The 19,373-nt window shown below is 38.2% G+C and overlaps 1 protein-coding gene across 3 annotated transcripts in view; it reads right to left on the bottom strand.

The window, feature by feature from the left end:
• The window catches only part of Zcchc7 (zinc finger CCHC-type containing 7), a 174,133-nt gene that overhangs the window by 36,702 nt on the left and 118,058 nt on the right, over positions 1 to 19,373 (bottom strand). For all 3 annotated transcript variants that reach the window (XM_005078888.4, XM_013119600.3, XM_040739121.1), the window contains exons 3-5: positions 4,442 to 4,485; positions 2,980 to 3,105; positions 2,024 to 2,194 (exon numbers count right to left, since the gene is read on the bottom strand). In XM_005078888.4, the coding sequence (XP_005078945.1) occupies positions 2,024 to 2,194; positions 2,980 to 3,105; positions 4,442 to 4,485 (341 nt within the window). The remainder of the gene's footprint in view (positions 1 to 2,023; positions 2,195 to 2,979; positions 3,106 to 4,441; positions 4,486 to 19,373) is intronic.

Here is a 19,373-nt window from a genome sequence, read left to right on the forward strand (position 1 = left end):
TTCTGGCAAAACAAACACCTAAGTATGGCTATAGGAAGAGAAAGTTAAGCTTTGTCGATCTATTTAAAATTTTAAAAATATTTATTTATTCAGTGTGCAAGTGTATGAATGAATGCTGTGGAATGGAGATCAGAGGACAATCTGTGAGAGTCTGTTCTCTTTTTCTACCATATGGGTTCTGGGTATCCAACTTAGGTGATCGGGTTTGGTGGGTAAGTGCTTTTATTCACTGACCCATCTTCTTGGTCCGCACTTGATTTTTTGTTTGTTTTGTTTTGTTTCTCTGTGGCTTTGGAGGCTGTCCTGGAACTAGCTCTTGTAGACCAGGTTGGTCTCGAACTCACAGAGATCCGCCCAGCTTCCCGCTTGATTTTTTAAGTTGTAAAGCAAGGTTTCAGAAGTCTTCTGAGAAAGGGTGAAAAGTGTGGCGGGGGAGAAGACAGTACTGACAGGACGGGTGGAAGCCAGCATCACTCGAGGTCATGAGTGTGAACTGAAGGCTTCTACAGAGGGAAAGGAAGTGCAAGGCTTGCAAAGTCCAACAATGAGGAAGAAATGGATGCTATCAGTTCAGAAGGACAGGTGAGGTGGGGGATATGAGCAGTTAAGAGTAAGTTGATCAACATTCATGAGTTGGTCTGACCTTCTGGCACAAGCCTGCAACCTTAGCATTAAAAAGACCATGAGGAATAACAAGGGACAGCACCCAAGTAAGAATGTGAAAAAATGACTTAGTGATGGTTAACTCTTAAATATAAAATAAACATCTGTTACTCTGTAGAAATGTATGTAACTAAGAGGTAAAATGACAGACCCTTAGTGACACATTCATTAGAAGTGAGTAAACTGACTATAGGAAGCTACACAGTCCCCATCAAAGCTGAGTCTACATCATCAGCTTTTCTGGGCTTTGAAATTGTGATTACAACAGATTCTTTCGTCCCATACACATTTACAAAAAGAGGTGAGCAATGTCCATTGCATCATTCTGACCATGTTGCAAATAACTGAAATGTCTTCTAAATTACTTGTACTTTTTTATTACTACAAAAAATATTTTTTGCAGACAGGGTTTTGCTGGCCTCAAAACTTGGTATCTTCATGCTTAGGATTCTTAGGTGCTGGAATTATAGGCCACACTACAATGTCTGAGTAACTTCTTAAATATATAAAAGGACCTAATAAAACAAGCATATTTAAAGTCCCAGGAGGCATGTACTTGTCTTAGATTAGCATTATTTTACCACCAGAAAAATCCTCAACAAGAATATCAGACCAGGTTTCACATGCACATCTGTATAAGATGTATAAGTGTACATTTATTTTCACTAATACATACATGAATTTGTATGTAAAACTTCCATGTTGTTATATACCTCTCTAAAAATCAATCTTTAGTAAGTAAATAAAGGTGCTAGCATGGGCTTAAGAAACCTTTTGGTGTTCCCTCTTGATGGATTCTTTAGGATTATACCTGAGATTCGGAGCACTGCTTTGTAGGCAAGTAGCTAGTGGGATATGACAACTGTATTTAGGGAACAATAAATATTCTTTCAAAGCCACGTGTGGTGTTTTGTCTGCATGTGTGTCTATGTGTGGGTGTTGAACCCCCTGAAATTGGAATTACAGGCAACTATGAGCTGCCATGTGGGTACTGCATATTGATCCCTGGTCCTCTGGAAGAGCAGCCAGTGCTTTTAACACTGAGCCATCTTTTCAGCCCTGGTAGCACACACTTTTAATTCCAGCACTTGGAGGCAGAGATAGGTGGATCCCTCAGTTTGTGGCCAGACTGGTCTACAGATTGAGTTCCAGGACAACCAGGGCTACATGGAGGAAACCTGTCTCAATAGAAAAAACAAAACAAAACAAAACAAACAAACAAACAAAAAACCCAACCAAGCAAACAAACAAACAAACAAAAAAAAACCCAAACAAATATTTTTTCAAGTAGGTTGGTTGATGGCTGTAACTGGTATACTGTCCAAAGTATCGACGGATTAGTTACATTAAGGGTACTTACATCAGCATAGTGGCCTATCATATCACATCGGTCACAACGTTTTCTCCAGGAAGATCTTTCAAGACATCTGTGTGTGGAAGACATGGGCAAAGAGCAGTCTAAGCAGAAACGGGCTGGACAGCCATACTGGAGGTGTCCTCTCTCTGAGCAGAGACAACAAGGCCGGACTTTCTATGTGGCAGACAAACACAAATTTATCAGTCTCAAAGGATAGAACATTGGTTATTCCTTTCTTGTATAATTCGATACAAAGGTATTTCTAACTTGAAACTCAGTGAGCAAAATTGTAAAAATCACACAAATGTCTGGACTCAGAGCTTGAACACAGCTATTAGTATGTTTCTTCCCCAAAGTCTTAGGTCTGGATATATGCCCTGCAGGCACTTATTTAGCATATCTTATCTTAGAGAGGAATAGTCACAGAGTGGAAAATATCTAGAAAACAAAATGCGAGTATCTGGAAACTAAGTCACAGAGGGAACAGAGAGAAGCAGAGGCGTGCCTTTGAGAGCTGTTTAGGAGACTAGTTAATGACAGAGTGTGTGTACAGGGCCACTACTCGCCACCATATCTTAGAGCTAGGTAGATGTACTGGCTTTACATAATTTGTATTAGTACACACATATAAATGAAAACAATCACAAATTTCTAACAATGAAGATTATTCACAATGAATATGCTGTTTAAAGAGGACACAGTTTCGAAAGGAAATGAAATAATTTCACTCAGTCTTCTAGGCATAGAATAGGAGTGATTTGCACACAGTCATGCACCTCGTAACGGGGAAGCTGAAATGGACCCTAGGGTTTCCAGATGCTACACTTACTGCCCACCCTTGAGCCAGTCTCATGAGCTACTGTAATCCACCACCTGAACAAGAGCTGAGTCTAAGTCACAGGTTTCTAGACCTAACAGTTTGACTCTAACAAGAAAGAAGCATCACGTATCTCACGTACTTGTGGTAAGGGGCAGTTTTTTGACAAATGGCCACGTTTATCACAATTTCTACATGTGACATTTTTGTTGGCTGTATAGTATCGGTTGGTCCATCTTCCAGATGATCTGTTATTGCCTATCTTGGCCTAAGGGTAGGGGGAAAATCAAGAATTAAAATTATTTCAGTCAGTTTAAGGAAACCTACCTATTCTTCCTCTTAAAACTGTCAGTGAGTAAGAAACATTAAATTTTAGGTCAGCTCCATTACTTTGGTAAGACAAGAATTGGCAGACTCCTGAATGTGGACCCGCCCCATAAAGGTGGGCAAAAGGATGATTTCTTTTACACTTGCCCATACGACTCTCTCCATTTACTATTCTTCACTTAGGGTTCAGGTCTAGCAGAAATACTGACATGCTTTAATCAGTTGTAGCTAACTTCTATATCTAAACATATACCATTTATTTGTGAATAAGAGGCTTGCTTGAAATTTTAGCTAGGGAATGGTATTTTTATGATTTTGTGCTTCAAAACATTATAAAACCATATAACTACCAAATATATCCTTCTTTTGAAAAGCACAGGGCTATCTCCATTGCCTATAAAATTAAGTATACTTTCTAAGAGTATGAGATAATATTCTTCCACTATAGTTCTTGTACATTCTGCTACACAGTGACCCAATTCTAGTTGTCTTGTATTCTACTATCTATGAAAGAACATGAACAAAACATACCATATGAAATACCTAAAGAGGAATATGCAAATCCCAACCATGCACTTATCATCTTGTTTGGCAGAATTCCTTCTTTAAAGCCAGGCATGGTGGTTCATGACTATAATCCCAACACTTGGGAGGCCGGGGCAGGAGGATCTCGAGTTCAAGGCCAGCCTATGCTATGTAGGAGACCCTGTCTCAAAAAAAGAAAAATACATACATAAATAAGTTTCATTTTTGAAAAAGCTTCATTTTTTTTACCTGTTATTCTCTGGAACTGGTTGACAGTTATCTCCAATCTAGTTATATCTTAAAACTTGACATCAAATTGAAAACAACTTAAAAATTTTTTTAAGTATTTGCTACAATAAGGCTAATAATTGACACAAGCACCTGCCACATTCTAAATATAGACTGACCATTTCCTTACACTGAAGAAACAGTTATTTCCGGTGTTGAGCTTACTAGTACCAGGCCATCAGGGCTAACAGGAATCATCAAGGCAAAGAAGAAACAGAAACAGAAGGGTATCAAATGGTTACAATTACCCATCAGCTGACAAAAATCAAAGTTGAGTTATTCTGGCAAGTTAAATCACACACATACTAAAACTAAACTTACTCTTCTAAGCTATAGGGACTAAGTCTTTTTTTTTTTAAAAAGCTTATTACTTTTCCAAAAATTATTGTAGTAAAACAAATGGAAATCTATAGATGGAAGGACAAAATTAACCTATTATTGAGAATTAAAAAAATGGATTTTACCTCGATGTCTTTGTCACTGATGAACCAGTTTACATCATCTTCTCCTACAAAATGAAACAAATGTCACTCTTAGTCTAAAGCCACATTCAGACACATAATGATTCTTCAATTTGCTAGCACTTAACCCAGACCCTAAAGGTATAAATAAGAAGTGCTAAATAATTCAAATTCTTATGCAAGTCTAAAATGCTATTTTTCGGACTTACATGAACTCTGGTCCTCTGCAAGGGCAACAAGTGCTCTTAACTGCTGAGCCATCTCTCCATCTCTAAAATGTTGTATTATTTTTGTGGTGATAGGGATTGAACTCAAGGCTTTGTGCATGCCACACGAGCACTCTATCACTAAAGATACATGTGAACCTTTAAAGTCAGGGTTTTGTGTGCACCTGCATGTGTGTGGGGACATCTATAGGGGAGAAGAGGATGCTGGATGTTTTATTCTCCAACACTCCACCTTATTCCTGTGAGACAGTGTCTCCCACTGAACACGGAGCTTACGTCGACAGCAAACTCTCTGCTTACCACAATGCTGAGATTATAGGTAGATGTGTGCTCATGCTCCACCTTATACATGGGTGCGAGGATTTGAACTCAGGTCCTAATTAATGTCAGTGCATCAAGCACTCTCACCCACCCGAGCTAACTACTCGGAACTTTACTTAAAAGCACTCTTAGCAGTTGTTACCCATTCTGTGCCTCATTCATATTTTTGCCCATGAAATGGGAACGTAGTATTTTTAGTATTTGCCCTGACTACCTAAAACCTTCTGTAGGAATCAAATGAGACTTAAAATGCTTTGTATATCAAGCTCTATATAAATACAAAAAATAAGCAAAAGGTCCAAATACCCAGGAGCAGTTGCAGAAAGAAATTCATCTCAATTTCTTTACCTGACTATGCAGAGCTTTACTTAGAGGGGAGGTATCTCAATGATCCCACCACCCTCTTTAGGTTTGTAGGCTCCAGACACGAGGACATTGCACAACTTTTTGTGAATAAGCCTCAGAATCTTGCATTGACCTTCTAGACTTGGTTTTTGTGACGTAAAATGTAAGTGCTGACCACTGTCTCCATCTAAACTCTTCAACAAGTTACTTGTTATCTGTTAATGAGTCCTCCCAGCAATGTGGACAGACTTCAGTTTTATCCAGTTACTCTGTCCAGCAGCAGGTAACACACACAATCTCATTATATCTGTTGGGCCCCAGCCCCATGGGGTCTCTGTGAGTTGCTGGTCAGCCTACAAGTGCAACTTGTTTTCCAGTCCAAGTGCTTTCTGTTTTCTAGTCCTGGCTTACTGCCCTGGCCTTGACCCTCTGACATCAACATCTAGCAGGAGGAAAACAACTATCTCTTCTACCTGGGGTTTTTCCACTGTGCTGTAAACATGTATATAAAGCTCCTCCCTCTTACAAGAGAGAGACCTCTTAACACTTACAATGAAGACAGACACACACACACACACTCTCTCTCCTGGCAATAAAGGCAACACATGCATTCTCTTAGTACAAACAGCTGGATGTCTAATCTCTCTTTTCCTGATACCCTGGACTTGGTTGTGGCGCTGGCGCGGCAATATCCAAGTCAGTAGAGGAGAAATTCTTCCATTCAATATCAGCATTAACTTTGTCTACTGGTTTTTCTAGGTGACTTCTACATTAGCATCAAACACTTTAAAAAGTATTATATTTTCTACGTGCACGTTAACATCTGTGGAGGTCAGAGACAACTGGAGGGAGCTGGTTCTCTTCTTTCACGATACAGATTCTGGGGATCACACTTACAGGCGCCTTCACTGGTTACTTCATCTTGCTGGTCTCCATGTAACACTTTAAAAAACCCTAAGCCTTGAAAACCAGTTCACTTCGTAGATTAGAATTTTGCACTCCATTTGCAACATCAAGATAGTGACATAAAAGAGCAAAACAAGAGACCAAATACCTAGAAACTTCTGGGTGGGGTAATGCATGCAAGAGGCAGACAGGAGGTAGGATTGTTGCACCACAGCCTACATAAGTGAGCTCAGGCTAGCCACACTCACAGCAAAACCCTATCTCAAAACAAAAACAAAACCCAAACTTCCAGATATCCACAAACCACTAAGTATTAATCTGAAAATACAACTGTAAAATTGGAAGACTACAACATTTTTCTGTGTCAGCTATTTTCTTTTCTTCGCATTGCTCTTTTACAAACTTGCAAAGGCTTCCTATTCCTTTGGTCCCTCTCCAGACAAGTAAGGGACCTATGACTAATGCAGAAGCTAGGGAAGTGTCAACAAAGGACTAAAAGCCAAGCTATGATTTCCTCCTCCACCCAACCTTACCACTGTCACCTATCTCAAAAACACAAATCAAGCTTGACTCGCTTCTCTAAAAAGAATTTAAGAGACATGAAGTAATCTACATTTTTTCAGGCCTACCAGGGGTAAGTAAGTGTCTAGAAACATATTTTAAAATAAAATACCTGTACTAAGAAAATCATTGAGGCTGCTTTACAAAAAAGCCCATCCACAGGAAAGCAGAGATGCTGTGCTGCGCTGATTTTCTTTGTGGAATTTGGAGGCTGCATACATGTACTGTGGACTGTGATTTTCAGAGCTGCCCTCTGTGTCAGCAACACTCAGCATTAAGATGTAATGACCCTTGTAATCACTTGAATAATAAAACTCATTTAATTTTGTGTGTGTGTGCGTGTGCGCACGCATGCACCCATGTATATGTGAATGTTCATGCATGCTTGTATAGAGGACAGAGCATCCATGTCTTCAATAGCTCTCCATAGCACTTTTTGAGACTGGGTTTCCCATCAATTTGACTAGAGCAGTTCACCATGGAGACTCTGGGAAATCCTGCCTGTCTCTAGCTCCCCAGTGCAGGGATTATAAATGTGTACTGTCCCCAAGTGTTTTGCATGGGTGCTAGGGACTGAACTCAGGTTCTTAGGCTTGCATAGCAACCCTTTGCTGACTAAGACATCCCCCAACTTCACAAAGCTGATTTAATTTGGTTCTTAAAAAATGAAATGCAGGCTGGGCACAGTGGCATGTCATTAACCCCAGCACTTGGAAAGCAGAAGCAGACAGATGTTTGTGAGTTTCAGGCCAGTCAAGACTATATTGTGAGCCTCAAATGAAACAAAACAAAACAACAACAAAAAATGAAACGCAGGGGTATATGTACACACCCTTGACTTTCATTCTTTTCAAGACTGTTTTGGTTATTCTAGGCCTTTTGGTTTTTGGGTATAAATTTTAGAATAAACACATCAATTTCTGTAAAAAGTTTGATTGATACTGTGTTGAATACACAGAGGTTATTATAATATCAAGTTTCCTCATAAATAAATATATCTCTTCTTCTTTTACTCTGGTTTAAGTTCATGGTAATGTTTTTCCAATTTTCAACTGTATATTTATACAATATAACTGATTTTTTTTTTTTTTTTTTTGGTTTTTACGAGACAGGGTTTCTCTGTATTGTTTTGGAGGCTATCGGTCCAGCCCGGCCTCGAACTCACAGATATCTGCCTGCCTCTGCCTCCCGAGTGCTGGGATTAAAGGCGTGCGCCACCACCGCCCGGCACAATATAACTGATTTTATACGCTCATATTACACTGTATAAATTTGTTGCAATCACTTAAGTTTTAGAAGCTTCTGCCAATTTTCAACATACATGTTCATATCACCTGCGAGTAAAGACAGTTTTACTTCCTTCTTCCTCACACATATGCACACATGTACACGTGAGATCAACTTGTCAAAGTCAGTTCTCTCTTTCCATCATGTGGGCCCCAAAGGGATGTAACTCAGGTTGTGTGTTAGGCTTGGAAGCAAGTGCCTTATGCTTTGGAACCCCTTGCTTGCTCTTGCTTTCCCCGTCAATTCACATGCTTTCATTCTTTCTCTTATGTCACTGCTTCATAGAGATCTCCCGCAGAATGTTGGTTGACTTAGGTGGCAACAGGAAATCTTGGCCCAGTTCCCAAACAAGACACATTTCTTTTTACACAATTGAGTATACTGTTCTTTATGAAAATTTTATAGATAAACTTCTTTTTATTCCTAGTTTGCTAAGTTTTTAATATAAACAGGTGGTAAATTTTATTGAATGCCATTTTTGTAACAAATTGAGATGTCTTTGACTTTCCTGTTTATTCCTGAATAGTTATAATAATTTAGTTTCAAATGTCAAGCTGACCCTTTATTTGGGAATTAACTGAGTTAATATGTAGTATCTTTAAAAAATAAATACTATACACACATATAAATTTTATAATTGCATTCATGGAGAACTGTAGCTTTAATGTGACATGATCCTTGGAGGCCCATGTTTTAAAACAAACAGATAGAAATAAATAAAATTCTTCTTTTTCTTTATCTAATCTGTACTTTAGTTAATAAAAATTTCATATACATATTGTTTAAATTCCATTTGTTTCTTTTTATTGCAATTTTTATTAATTTTTTTCTTTGATAATCTAGATTACTGTTATCCCGCTTTCTCATTTCCTGTCTTTTTTGACAACTCTTCCATCATGAGCCTATTTCCCATATTCGTATCTTTTCGTTTTGTGTGGTTGAGTTTAGGACCATCTGTGTGACCATGGAACCACTGGAGCCTGAAGTCCAGATCTACCTGACCACCAGGTGACTCTGGATCTCATCAAGTTGACAAGTGAGATTAATTACCATAGAGCCCGAGCTGGCTTCCTATGTCTCAGTTTCCCACTGATGGGGTTACAGGCATCTATCACAACACTGGGTAGCATTAAGTTTTTAAAGAACACAAAAGCCCAATATTATTTGGGAAAATAGGCCATTTAGCAAAATGTACTGACTTCTACCAACAAACAACTAACTTGTGATGACAACATTGTCCAAGCAGTCTTTCTTACGAGAAGTAGCTTGTAAAACTAAGTGTGTAAATCCCTTTGTAATTATGAATTCATATACTGTACAGAGTGAGCAAATAGGGAACGGAGAAAATGAAGCTAATGATTAACATAAACCTGTAATCTCCAAGGAACCGAAATCTGAGACTTTCCCAATATTTATTTTTCATTTGCATTATAAAGCTAAATTGGACTGATCTGAAATAGCACTTTTCCACTACTGAGAACACAGTGAAATTGTCAAGGGAACAATAAGAACTCAGGTGGTAAAGGTCAAGTGCACGCCAATTATGGTGAGGTTAGCTCCTTGCCATTACAAAAGTAACAATTGTCCCCCACTCTCCCTTTTAGTGCTCCTGACATTGCAAATTCAGAGTCCTGTCTGAAACTCACGCTCCTCATGTTTTCACCTCTGTGCTTGCACATAATCTCCCTGACTTCCAATACTGCTCCCTCTTTATCCACTCTCAAGCTCAAATCTGACCTCTGTAACCATCGCTCTGAATATCCTTATGTCTCAGGGCCTCAAGGCCAATATAAATAGACAAATATTTAATACCTTTCTTACTTTTCTTTGGTGTCTCACTTTTCTGGCTCTTGTCTTCCTGTGTGGTCTGTTCCCCTCATCTTGCATGCTCTGTTTGCCTTCTTTCTCCTAGTGTATGCCAATATGCCCATAATGGAAACTAGCAAATCTGTCCTTCCAAGCTGGGTCATTTCTTTAGTCCCTATGCAGTCTATATTTCTATGGGAGATTTGGGATGGATAATGAATACTTCATAGGTAACTCAAATTCATAACACTAAAAGTTCTTTCTTCCTCACTCTTGATAACTCAGTGGTAGAGTGTTTGCTAAGGAGTCAGCACTGGGCTTAATCCTCACTACTGTAAACTAATAAAAAATAACCAGACATATAAAACAACAATAAAAAAAACCTTTCTAGTTTTTGTTTTCCTCCTAATATTGTCTACCTCAACAACTTGTACCATAGTCTGTCTTCCAGGTTAGAAACCCTGAAATTTTCCCTCTTAACTGGTATAAGATTACTCACCAGATCCTATAAATTATCTATCCCAAATAGCCTTAATGCTATTACTTTAGCTCTGGGCCACTTAATTTCTGACATACATTATTAATTAAATAGCTTCTCTTTATTATCATAAATTCCATCCCATTCTACTGTTATTGGAATAAAATAGAAATGTGAACATATTCTATCTGGAAGGTCCCTTGCTGCCAACAGGACAAAAGCTGGATCATAGTATGACACAACATTACTGATGATTCAGTTCTTATTTTCCTGGCCCCACTGTTTTAGCTGTACCCATTAATTTCCCCAATGTCCTATCATACTCTGCAGGTGTGCCTAAATATGTATTCTCCAGAACCTCAGAAGACACTCCTCACTTCATTTACTTGGTACTTGGATTCTCCTTAAAAATTCCCAATTACTGCCATCCGATACTTCAACATTAGAGAGGACCACTCAAACTTTGTGACATTCTGGACTTGAACTGTGGCATTTCTCTTTGTACTGATGTCTACTTAATAAATCAATTAAAGGGGCTGGCAAGATGATTCAGTGGTGAAGAGTATTTGCTACTCTTGTGGAGTCTGAGTCTCAGCACACACATCAGGTGGTTCACACTAGCTGTAACTCTAGTTCCAAGGCATCTGATAGTTTCCTCCTGGGTCCCATGGCATCTGTACTCACACATACACATATCCACATGTACACAGAATTAAAGCAAAAGTAAGTCTTTAAAAACCAATCAGTAAGTAAGCTAAGTAACATTTCTATCTCCATCAATTTCCCATTAGTCTTTTCTCCCTTAACCACATTATCTGCATCTTTTAGGCTACTGGGCACTTAAAACCCTGCATTAAGGTTTACAGTAATAAACAATTTATTCCTTTCTATGCCAAAGCTCTATGTGGACTGAGACTACATTTGTTTTATCTACATATCTGCTGATTATCATAGTATCTTACAAAATTTGAAATTAGGAACAAAAAGAAATGACATTTAATCATATGTACTCTTGTATGAAAAAGCACTGTTCTGAATTGGGACACATAAGGTATTATATAATTTAACTGGATTTTAATGTATAGCAAATGTCTTCTAAGCAAGACAGGTTTTTATGATTGAGGAAGAACAGAATTTTTAGAGTAAAATCTTTAAGAGCCTAAAAAAATAAAATCACCATTACTGAATAATGATACTGTGATAAGCCCAGGGTCTACATAAAATGTAAGATAACTGCACAGTTATAGATAATTGCCCCTATGCCTAAAAGTATATTAAAGATCACAAAGACAAAGCTGTCATTTATTTATCACATCCTTTCCTAAGCCTAACTCTACCATACCAGATCCCCTCTGGGATAGTCTCACTTCTAATAAGCAACAGAAACAGCCATAAGTGAACTTGCGATTCCCAACTTCACCAGCAGCATCTGTTACTTCAACGGAAACTTTTGAGAAACACACATGCCACATTAAAATCCCCAAGGGTTCAGCTATTTTATTCACTTGCATTCTTTTCAAACTGCATGTGTGTGTGCTTTCTCTTTCTCTCATTTTCCTCATATTTATGGTTTTTCATTTTAACATCAGACAGAAAACTAACTTAATCATTTCATTTTAATTTTGTGCTATATAACTGGCAATAGCATAAATAAGACCAATTTTAACACAAGGATTTACGAAAGAAAATGTTCGTCTTATTTTCAATCAAATTAAAATTACCAGAAACAGCTTATATTTAAAATTATGTGTAAAAGATAAATGAGGATTTGACTTTTCTTTTTTTAGAGACAGAGGAAGAAGAAGAAAGAGGAAATGAGTGCAGGTGCTTAGCTTGGGGTTACAAAGAGCTCTTGCAAAGTGAATCAGTTATATAAAAGTCTATTGCCAGAGAGAAAGGACATAAGGAGGTTAGCACGTATCCTCCAATTATGCCCCAAGATTTCATCAGTGAGCTACCTGGCTATAGATTCTTATTTAGAAGTTAAGTCTGGGCATGGTGACTCAGGCCTGTAATCTTAGCACTTGGGAGGCAGAGGCCGGAAGGTCAGGAGTTCAGGAGGTCATCCTCAACTACATGCACTGGTTATATGAGACCCTGTTTAAAAAAACACAACCAAACCCCTAAGACCCACCATTACAACAAAACAAAACAAACCCCAAAACTCACTCTAAGCAACACAAATAGAATGAGCAAAATGACCAACAGATCAACAATATGGATAGCAAAGTCACTTTTTTCTTCCTTTAAAGATATCAGTGAAATACTTCTACTAGTAAAAGATGTCAGTATATGATTACATGATTCCCACTTCTACATCCCCCCACCTCCACGTCCAAAGCAAAATAGGATGGCAGAAGAATCTGTAAGAACAAAGGCACAAATAAAAACATTCAATCCAGAGGCTACTTTTAAAGGGCATGCAAGGTGAAGCTTAGAGGCTGTACAAAATGCCTCAGCCCTCTGCTGGCAGTGGGGTGGCACTCTGGAAGGCAGTCTTTCAGCTGTTCTATTTCTTTGAATACCTCCTTGTCTCCTTCCCACTCCCTTTTAGTTCAGTGTCCAGGTCTGTGTTCATCCTTGCCTTGATAGAACAAGTCACCATCCCAATAATTTGTTTCTTTATCATTTTGGGGATCAGATTTGCTTTAAACCTCTCACTAGATGTTAGATCAAATATCTTTTTGTGATATTGGGGAATAGAACCCAGGGTCTTAAGCATGCTGATAGAAGCATGTTGGCATGCCATTTATTATAAGCATAACATATCTAAGGCAAAACTCACCTTTACAACTTTATAAAAGGGCTCAAATACTCTATCCCCTGTAGATATTAATAGCTCAAATGCAGCTTTCATTTCAACTCAAGAATCACATGCTATCCAAACAGCTTGAACCTTAGGGTCCATAGTATAATCCTTTCCTTTTCTCTGCAGGGCAGTTAAATTTCTTGTCTTCCTTATAGTCTTCAGAAGTTACTCATGGCCTAAGATTGAAGGCCATTCAACTTCATTTACATACAGAGTAGATTTTTCTCTAAACAATTTTATATTTCATTGTGAATTTTTATCAAAGTAATGCACACATGAGTTTACAAAAAGACCTAAAAATACTAAAATGATACATGAAAACCAAAAACAAAACCACCAATGAACTTGATATACTGACTGATCAACTAAAGAATTATCTCAGTTCTTACCATTCATTTATTTACTCAACAAATATTTAGCCAATTATCTCCAAATACCAGACACCATTTTAGGTGCTTAGAATGTGTCAGTCAACAAGCTAGAGATTGATTCTTTAGTGGGGGATGAAAGCCAAACATAACAAAAAGTAATAAATGATGTGTGCTATGGGCTTGTAAGTGTTTTGGAAAAAGAATACGTAGTAGAAACTGAGTGTGTTGGATAGGAGTTACAATTTTATGTAGGATGGAGAGTAGGTTTCACTGGTGTTTAAACAAAACTCATGGAAGATGAGGAAATCAAGACATGCACTTCTGGATAAAAGTATTCCAAGCAGTAGCAAGGGCCATGGCAAAGTGTTTACAAAAGAGCAGTGTCCAGTGTGGCTAAAGTAGAATAAATGTAGGAGGGCATGGTATAGTCAAAGAGGCATAGGAAAACATGTTTATAAAAGGTCTTGGGGGACAGTGTACAGATATGGGCTTTTATTGTTGGGAAAAGGGATGTCACTGGAATACAGTGAGCAAAGAATAACTTGATTGTAATGTAAAGAGTTATTCTGTTAAGAATAAAAACTGGAGGCAAGTGTGAGAAGGGGACAAGTTAAGAAGCTACCGCAGTTCATTCGGTTAACAATTAGGACCTCTGATCAAGGTGAAGAATGGGAAGTCCAGTAACACACTCTGGACACACTGAAGGCAAAGCCGACCAAGTCTGGGAGACTTAGATGTGAACAGAAAGAGAACTGAGCCAAGGACGGCTCCCTAGTGTCTGACCTGAGAAGCTAACAGGAGGGTTACTGTATGTAACAAAACCCTGCAAGTAACAAGTCTGGGGAGTTACCTTAGTTTAGGACAGGTTGGGTTTGCAATAGTAGTAAAATACAAAGACCAAGGAGCTGCTACAGGACCTACAAAGCTTAAATTTAGGTGACAGAGGACTGGAAGTACAAAGATCCCAATTGAGGCCTGGGGATAATATTCAGCCTAAGACGGGGTGAAAGCGGCAAGGCAGAGGACCAAGGGTTTAAACCAGTGAGGTGGCAGCATAGCTGAGCAGAAGGACCAATGTGCACAGGTGCACGGGGCTGACTGGAGAAATGTATCCGAGGCAGATAAGGCTTGAGAGCTGACCTTAGATGTATTAACTAAGACACTGGTGATCTCAGTGAGAGTCAGGATGCAGCAATGATACAAAACCTTGACTGAACTGCAAAGAGAACCAAAGGAGAAATTCATCAACAGTAAAGCAGACAGCTGTCTGAGGAGTACCATCACCAGCTCTAAATACTGGTACCCTATCAAGCTTAAAACTTGCATCTTTTACTATGGCACCAAGTAATCTAGTTAGTCTGTGTGGGAATTCAGATGCTATTAGGACAACCAACTCCATAAGAGACTCACATTTCAATTTAACTCCAGGAAGTACACACCTGATTAAAATTTCCTTAAATTCTAAACACACATATTCATCAATGTTCCTACAATAATTATTGCTTACATAAGCTGAGATTGCCAGAAAGTAATCGAAAGGTATGATGTCTACTATATTATATAACACTGTATTCAAAGGAGAACTTTAAAATTTTTATATAAATATACAACACCTCAAAGACAATATGAAAAGACCTAAAGAACATGCCTTTTAAAATCTCCACTCATAGACCCTCCCCCAGGTAGAAAGTTAAAATTGAAACAGGACACAATACATAAAAACACAAGTTGCCCTGGGCACTGGTGGCTCATGCCTTTAATCCCAGCATTTGGGAGGCAGAGGCAGTTGGATCTCTGTGAGTTTAAGGCCAACCTGGTCTATAAAAATGAGTTCCAGGACAGTTAGGGCTGTAACACAACCTATCTCAAAAAACAACCAACCAACCAGCCAAACAAACAAAGAAACCCAACCAACCAACTAACCAACCAACCAAACAAACAAAAACCCAAATAGTCAAAAGAACCCCAAATCAAACCAAAGCCCTCAAACAAACAAAACAAATTGCTGACATTCACCTGTACAAGGTTATCCTCTTATCACACAGTACATTCAGTTACTGTAAACACAGCTCTACTTTCACTCCAAACAGGATTTGATGTGGGTAGGAAGGGTGTGAAGGAGCAGGGCCAGTCTTCCACTAAGATAACCCTGACTCGGGCTATGTAAAACAATGCCCCCCAGCTGGGTGGTGGAGGCACACACCTTTAATCTCAGCATTTGGGAGGCAGAGGCAGGCAGATTTCTGTGAGTTTGAGGTTAGCCTGTTCTACAAGGTGAGTTCCAGGACAGCCAGGGCTATACAAAGAAACCATGTCTCAAAATCAAACAAAAAACAAAACAAAACAAAATAAAATAAAAAGAAAGAAAGCCTTGCATTTGCAGCTGTGGCTCCTTGGGATGAGTCATCACATCGGATTGCCTGGGGCAAAGACAAGTTCCATCTTCCTCTCTCACATCTCTTAGCACTTATTGTCTAGCAGTGGTTCCACAATTACTATTTAACAAAATCTGAAGACCCAAGTGACTCCTAAAATGTTGCCATTTTAATTAAAAACTAATTTAAAACTATTTCACATATTTGTTAATTTTATATGTGTAGGCACACAGATGTGGGTGCAGGAGTTGGCTCCCTCTTTCCATGTGAGTCCTGGGAGCAGGTAAGCAGGTGCCTTTACCTAGTGAGCCATGTAGCTGGACCTATGCTGATGCTTATAGATCATTAGTATCTTTTAGAGCATTAGTACTTACATTGTACTTACATGAGCAGAAACTGACAACTGTATGGTAAATTTATAACTTGCTAAAATATCAGAGTAAATACAATCTTGATTTTGAATGGCATTCAAAAAGAGTAATGTAGCCAGTATTTACGGAGCACATGGAATAGTTACAACAAATCTACTACCTACCAACCTGTTCCTTATAGTGCTACAGCCTTCTACTGGCAGTAAGAGACCAAGATGCCAAAGAAGACAAAGTACAAAAGAGAAAAGAAAAGTTTACAAAACAGAATAGGAGAAACTACTTTTAAATATCTCAGAATAAAACCAGGGCAAGATTATTATGCAAAGAAACACTAGTTTCTTCAAAACACACTGAACAATTGAACACAAAACACTTTCTCTCTGGAGATTTCATCTCCCTATCTGCGAGCATGAAATCTAGCCACCACAAAAATCTCTAAGATAAATTCTCCCAAACCATGTTAAAAAGTATCTGCTTCCCCAAAGTCTTCAGACAAAAGTCAATCAATCACTCCAGATCTAGATAATTTTCTCTATGAATTTTAGTATCTTTCAAAATCTCTTTACATTCCCATTCACAGTACAGAGGATACTGTGCAAGAAAAGACTGACAAGAGAACCTTCAAGTTACAAAGGTACAATTTTGACCTATATTTTAATTTTGTAAATAGAAATACAAGTGAATATTTGTCAGATATTCAATTCATGCCCCCTGGGAATACATACTAACTTCCACTTCAGAAAAGAAATGTCTGTTTATAATCTGTGTGCAGTAGGCACCATTGAGGCCTACTAGGCAGGGTTTAAAGCTGTTTTCTTCAACAAGGCTCACAAGTCCTGAGGTTAAATACACATGAATTAAGGATGTTTAATCCAACTTAAGATACCATCTTTTCATATTTAAAGCAGTTTCCATTAAAGAGGAAAAATACAAAATACATGAGCTATCCCTACAAGTAAAGCTTCTACAGGATACTATAAACATAAAAAAAAATCACTTAGACTCATAATGTGTTTACTCTCATTTCTTATATGTACACTTACATACTGCTAAAGGCAAAATATCTTATGGAGCAGAAAGCTGTAGACATGAAAAACTTGTTATGTGTCATGCACTTAGAAATATTTCACAAAACCATGCTGAGCTATAACTCGGGCTAACAGCATACAATATAAAGTATGGCTTTGGTGTGTGTAAGCACACTAGTGTGCACACACAGGGAGTAAAAAGTTAAACAGTTTCTACCTGTTTTGTGTACCCCCTTTCAGATACTGCCCCTAGAGCTTTGGCCTCTGTTGCTGTCTAACATCAATTCACAAAACTCAATGGCTCATGGTTTTCAAAGCTTAGGGCAACGTTAGCAGAACAAAGTCGCTTTCTCTCTCTCATTCGCTCTCTTTTTGGTGGGTACAAGTATGGGACCACAGGAACAGTTAAATTCATGGCATGGCTGGTCTACCACACAGTCGGGGGAATTTTTTAAATAGAGCCTGTCACTCTCTTGGCCCATCAATGGGATTTCCTCCTCGAACTGCTGATTCGTTCAGGTACACAACAGAGGAAATTTCAGTTAACCTTTGTTTCACCCCAGGGAAAAATCTGTCTGAAAGTATAAAATGAATAGATTAAAAAAAATAAGCTGCTCAGCCCCACGGCTGTTCTCTTAGTGCTCACTGCAGCTTAAGTTAAACAGCAAAAAGGGACAGTGGAGTACTGCATTCCCAATGGAAATGCAAGCATAATACAGGGATCCAGTAGGTCAGATTTTATTTTGATGACTAAACCAAACCAACTGTCCTTTCTGTTAAATAAATTTGAAATTTTCCTTCTGATAATCTCATGAATCACCAAATCACTAAACTTATATAAAGTGAGTGTCTGTGACCAAACTGCATCTTCAATCTTCTGAGAGAGAAAGAGAGAGGGGGGAGAGAGAGGGGGGAGAGAGAGAGAGAGAGAAACTGACTGACTCTTAGGAATGTTGTCAAATAAAACTTAAATTTAAGCACTAACAGGGTACCAGACAAGAAAGAGGAATCAACTAAACGAGAATCCTGTTGAAGTCTCTTCTATTATTCCTTTCAAAATCAAAAGTCCAGGGGAGGAGGGACACTTGGAGACCCTGTTTTAAAGCAGTAAGAGTTCCTAGAGAGGTTGGAGTTGCTCTATAGATGCGAGAAATGACAGGATAAAGAAAACATAAGTTAAACTTTTTTTTCCCATGAAACTAAGATAATTTAGATTATATATAATTAAAAAATGAATATACATTCTGAGATATAGTGGGTCAATCTACATTGAATACCTATTTCTACCAAATTATTCCTGAACCCAGGGAGGCAGAAAAGCTATTGTATTGCCAATATCTTATATATTTAACATATTATAATTACAATATTATTGACTGTAAGCTATTGGGTCAGATCTCTTTAAAAAAAAAAAAGACTAATTTCACCTTAATGACCAAGGACACTTTCATAAAAACAAAAAAAGGATTTTTGTTTAACTTTTATTACCTGTATACACATAGAACATTTTCTATTTTTAATTGACATGCTGTACATTGATGGAATAACATGATAACTTTATCTCCACCTACAGTGTGAATGGTTGAATCAGAGTAATTACAGTTTCTTTATGTTAGGAACCTCTTCCTCCTCCCAGTTATTAGATTGTGACTTTGGAATCTGCTACCTCACTGTGCTATAGAACACTATTTACCAAATATACCTGTATTTGGTACTAGTTCTCTCAAGAGGTCCATCCACATCCCTTTGGTGTGTATTTTTACTTAATAAACAGCAATTTTGCTTCATTCTGACTCATACCAAGAGGATTCTCTGGAAAGAACTCCTTGGCCCACATACCTGGTAGCTGTGTCTCCTACTGTCAATGCCAACTCTACATCATTCATCTCCAGAACTTTCATCTTGAAAAACTGAAACCCCATATTTAATAATATTTAATAAATGGAGGAGTATATATTCTTTTCTACTGACTAAGCTTAAGGTTCTGATAGTGAAGATGATGTGGCAATATCATTCTTTAAATAGACGGGAAGTGAGATGTTTCTGGTCT

This window comes from Mesocricetus auratus, unplaced genomic scaffold (genome assembly GCF_017639785.1).
Source record: "Mesocricetus auratus isolate SY011 unplaced genomic scaffold, BCM_Maur_2.0 Super-Scaffold_6730, whole genome shotgun sequence".
NCBI classification, from domain to species: domain Eukaryota; kingdom Metazoa; phylum Chordata; class Mammalia; order Rodentia; family Cricetidae; genus Mesocricetus; species Mesocricetus auratus.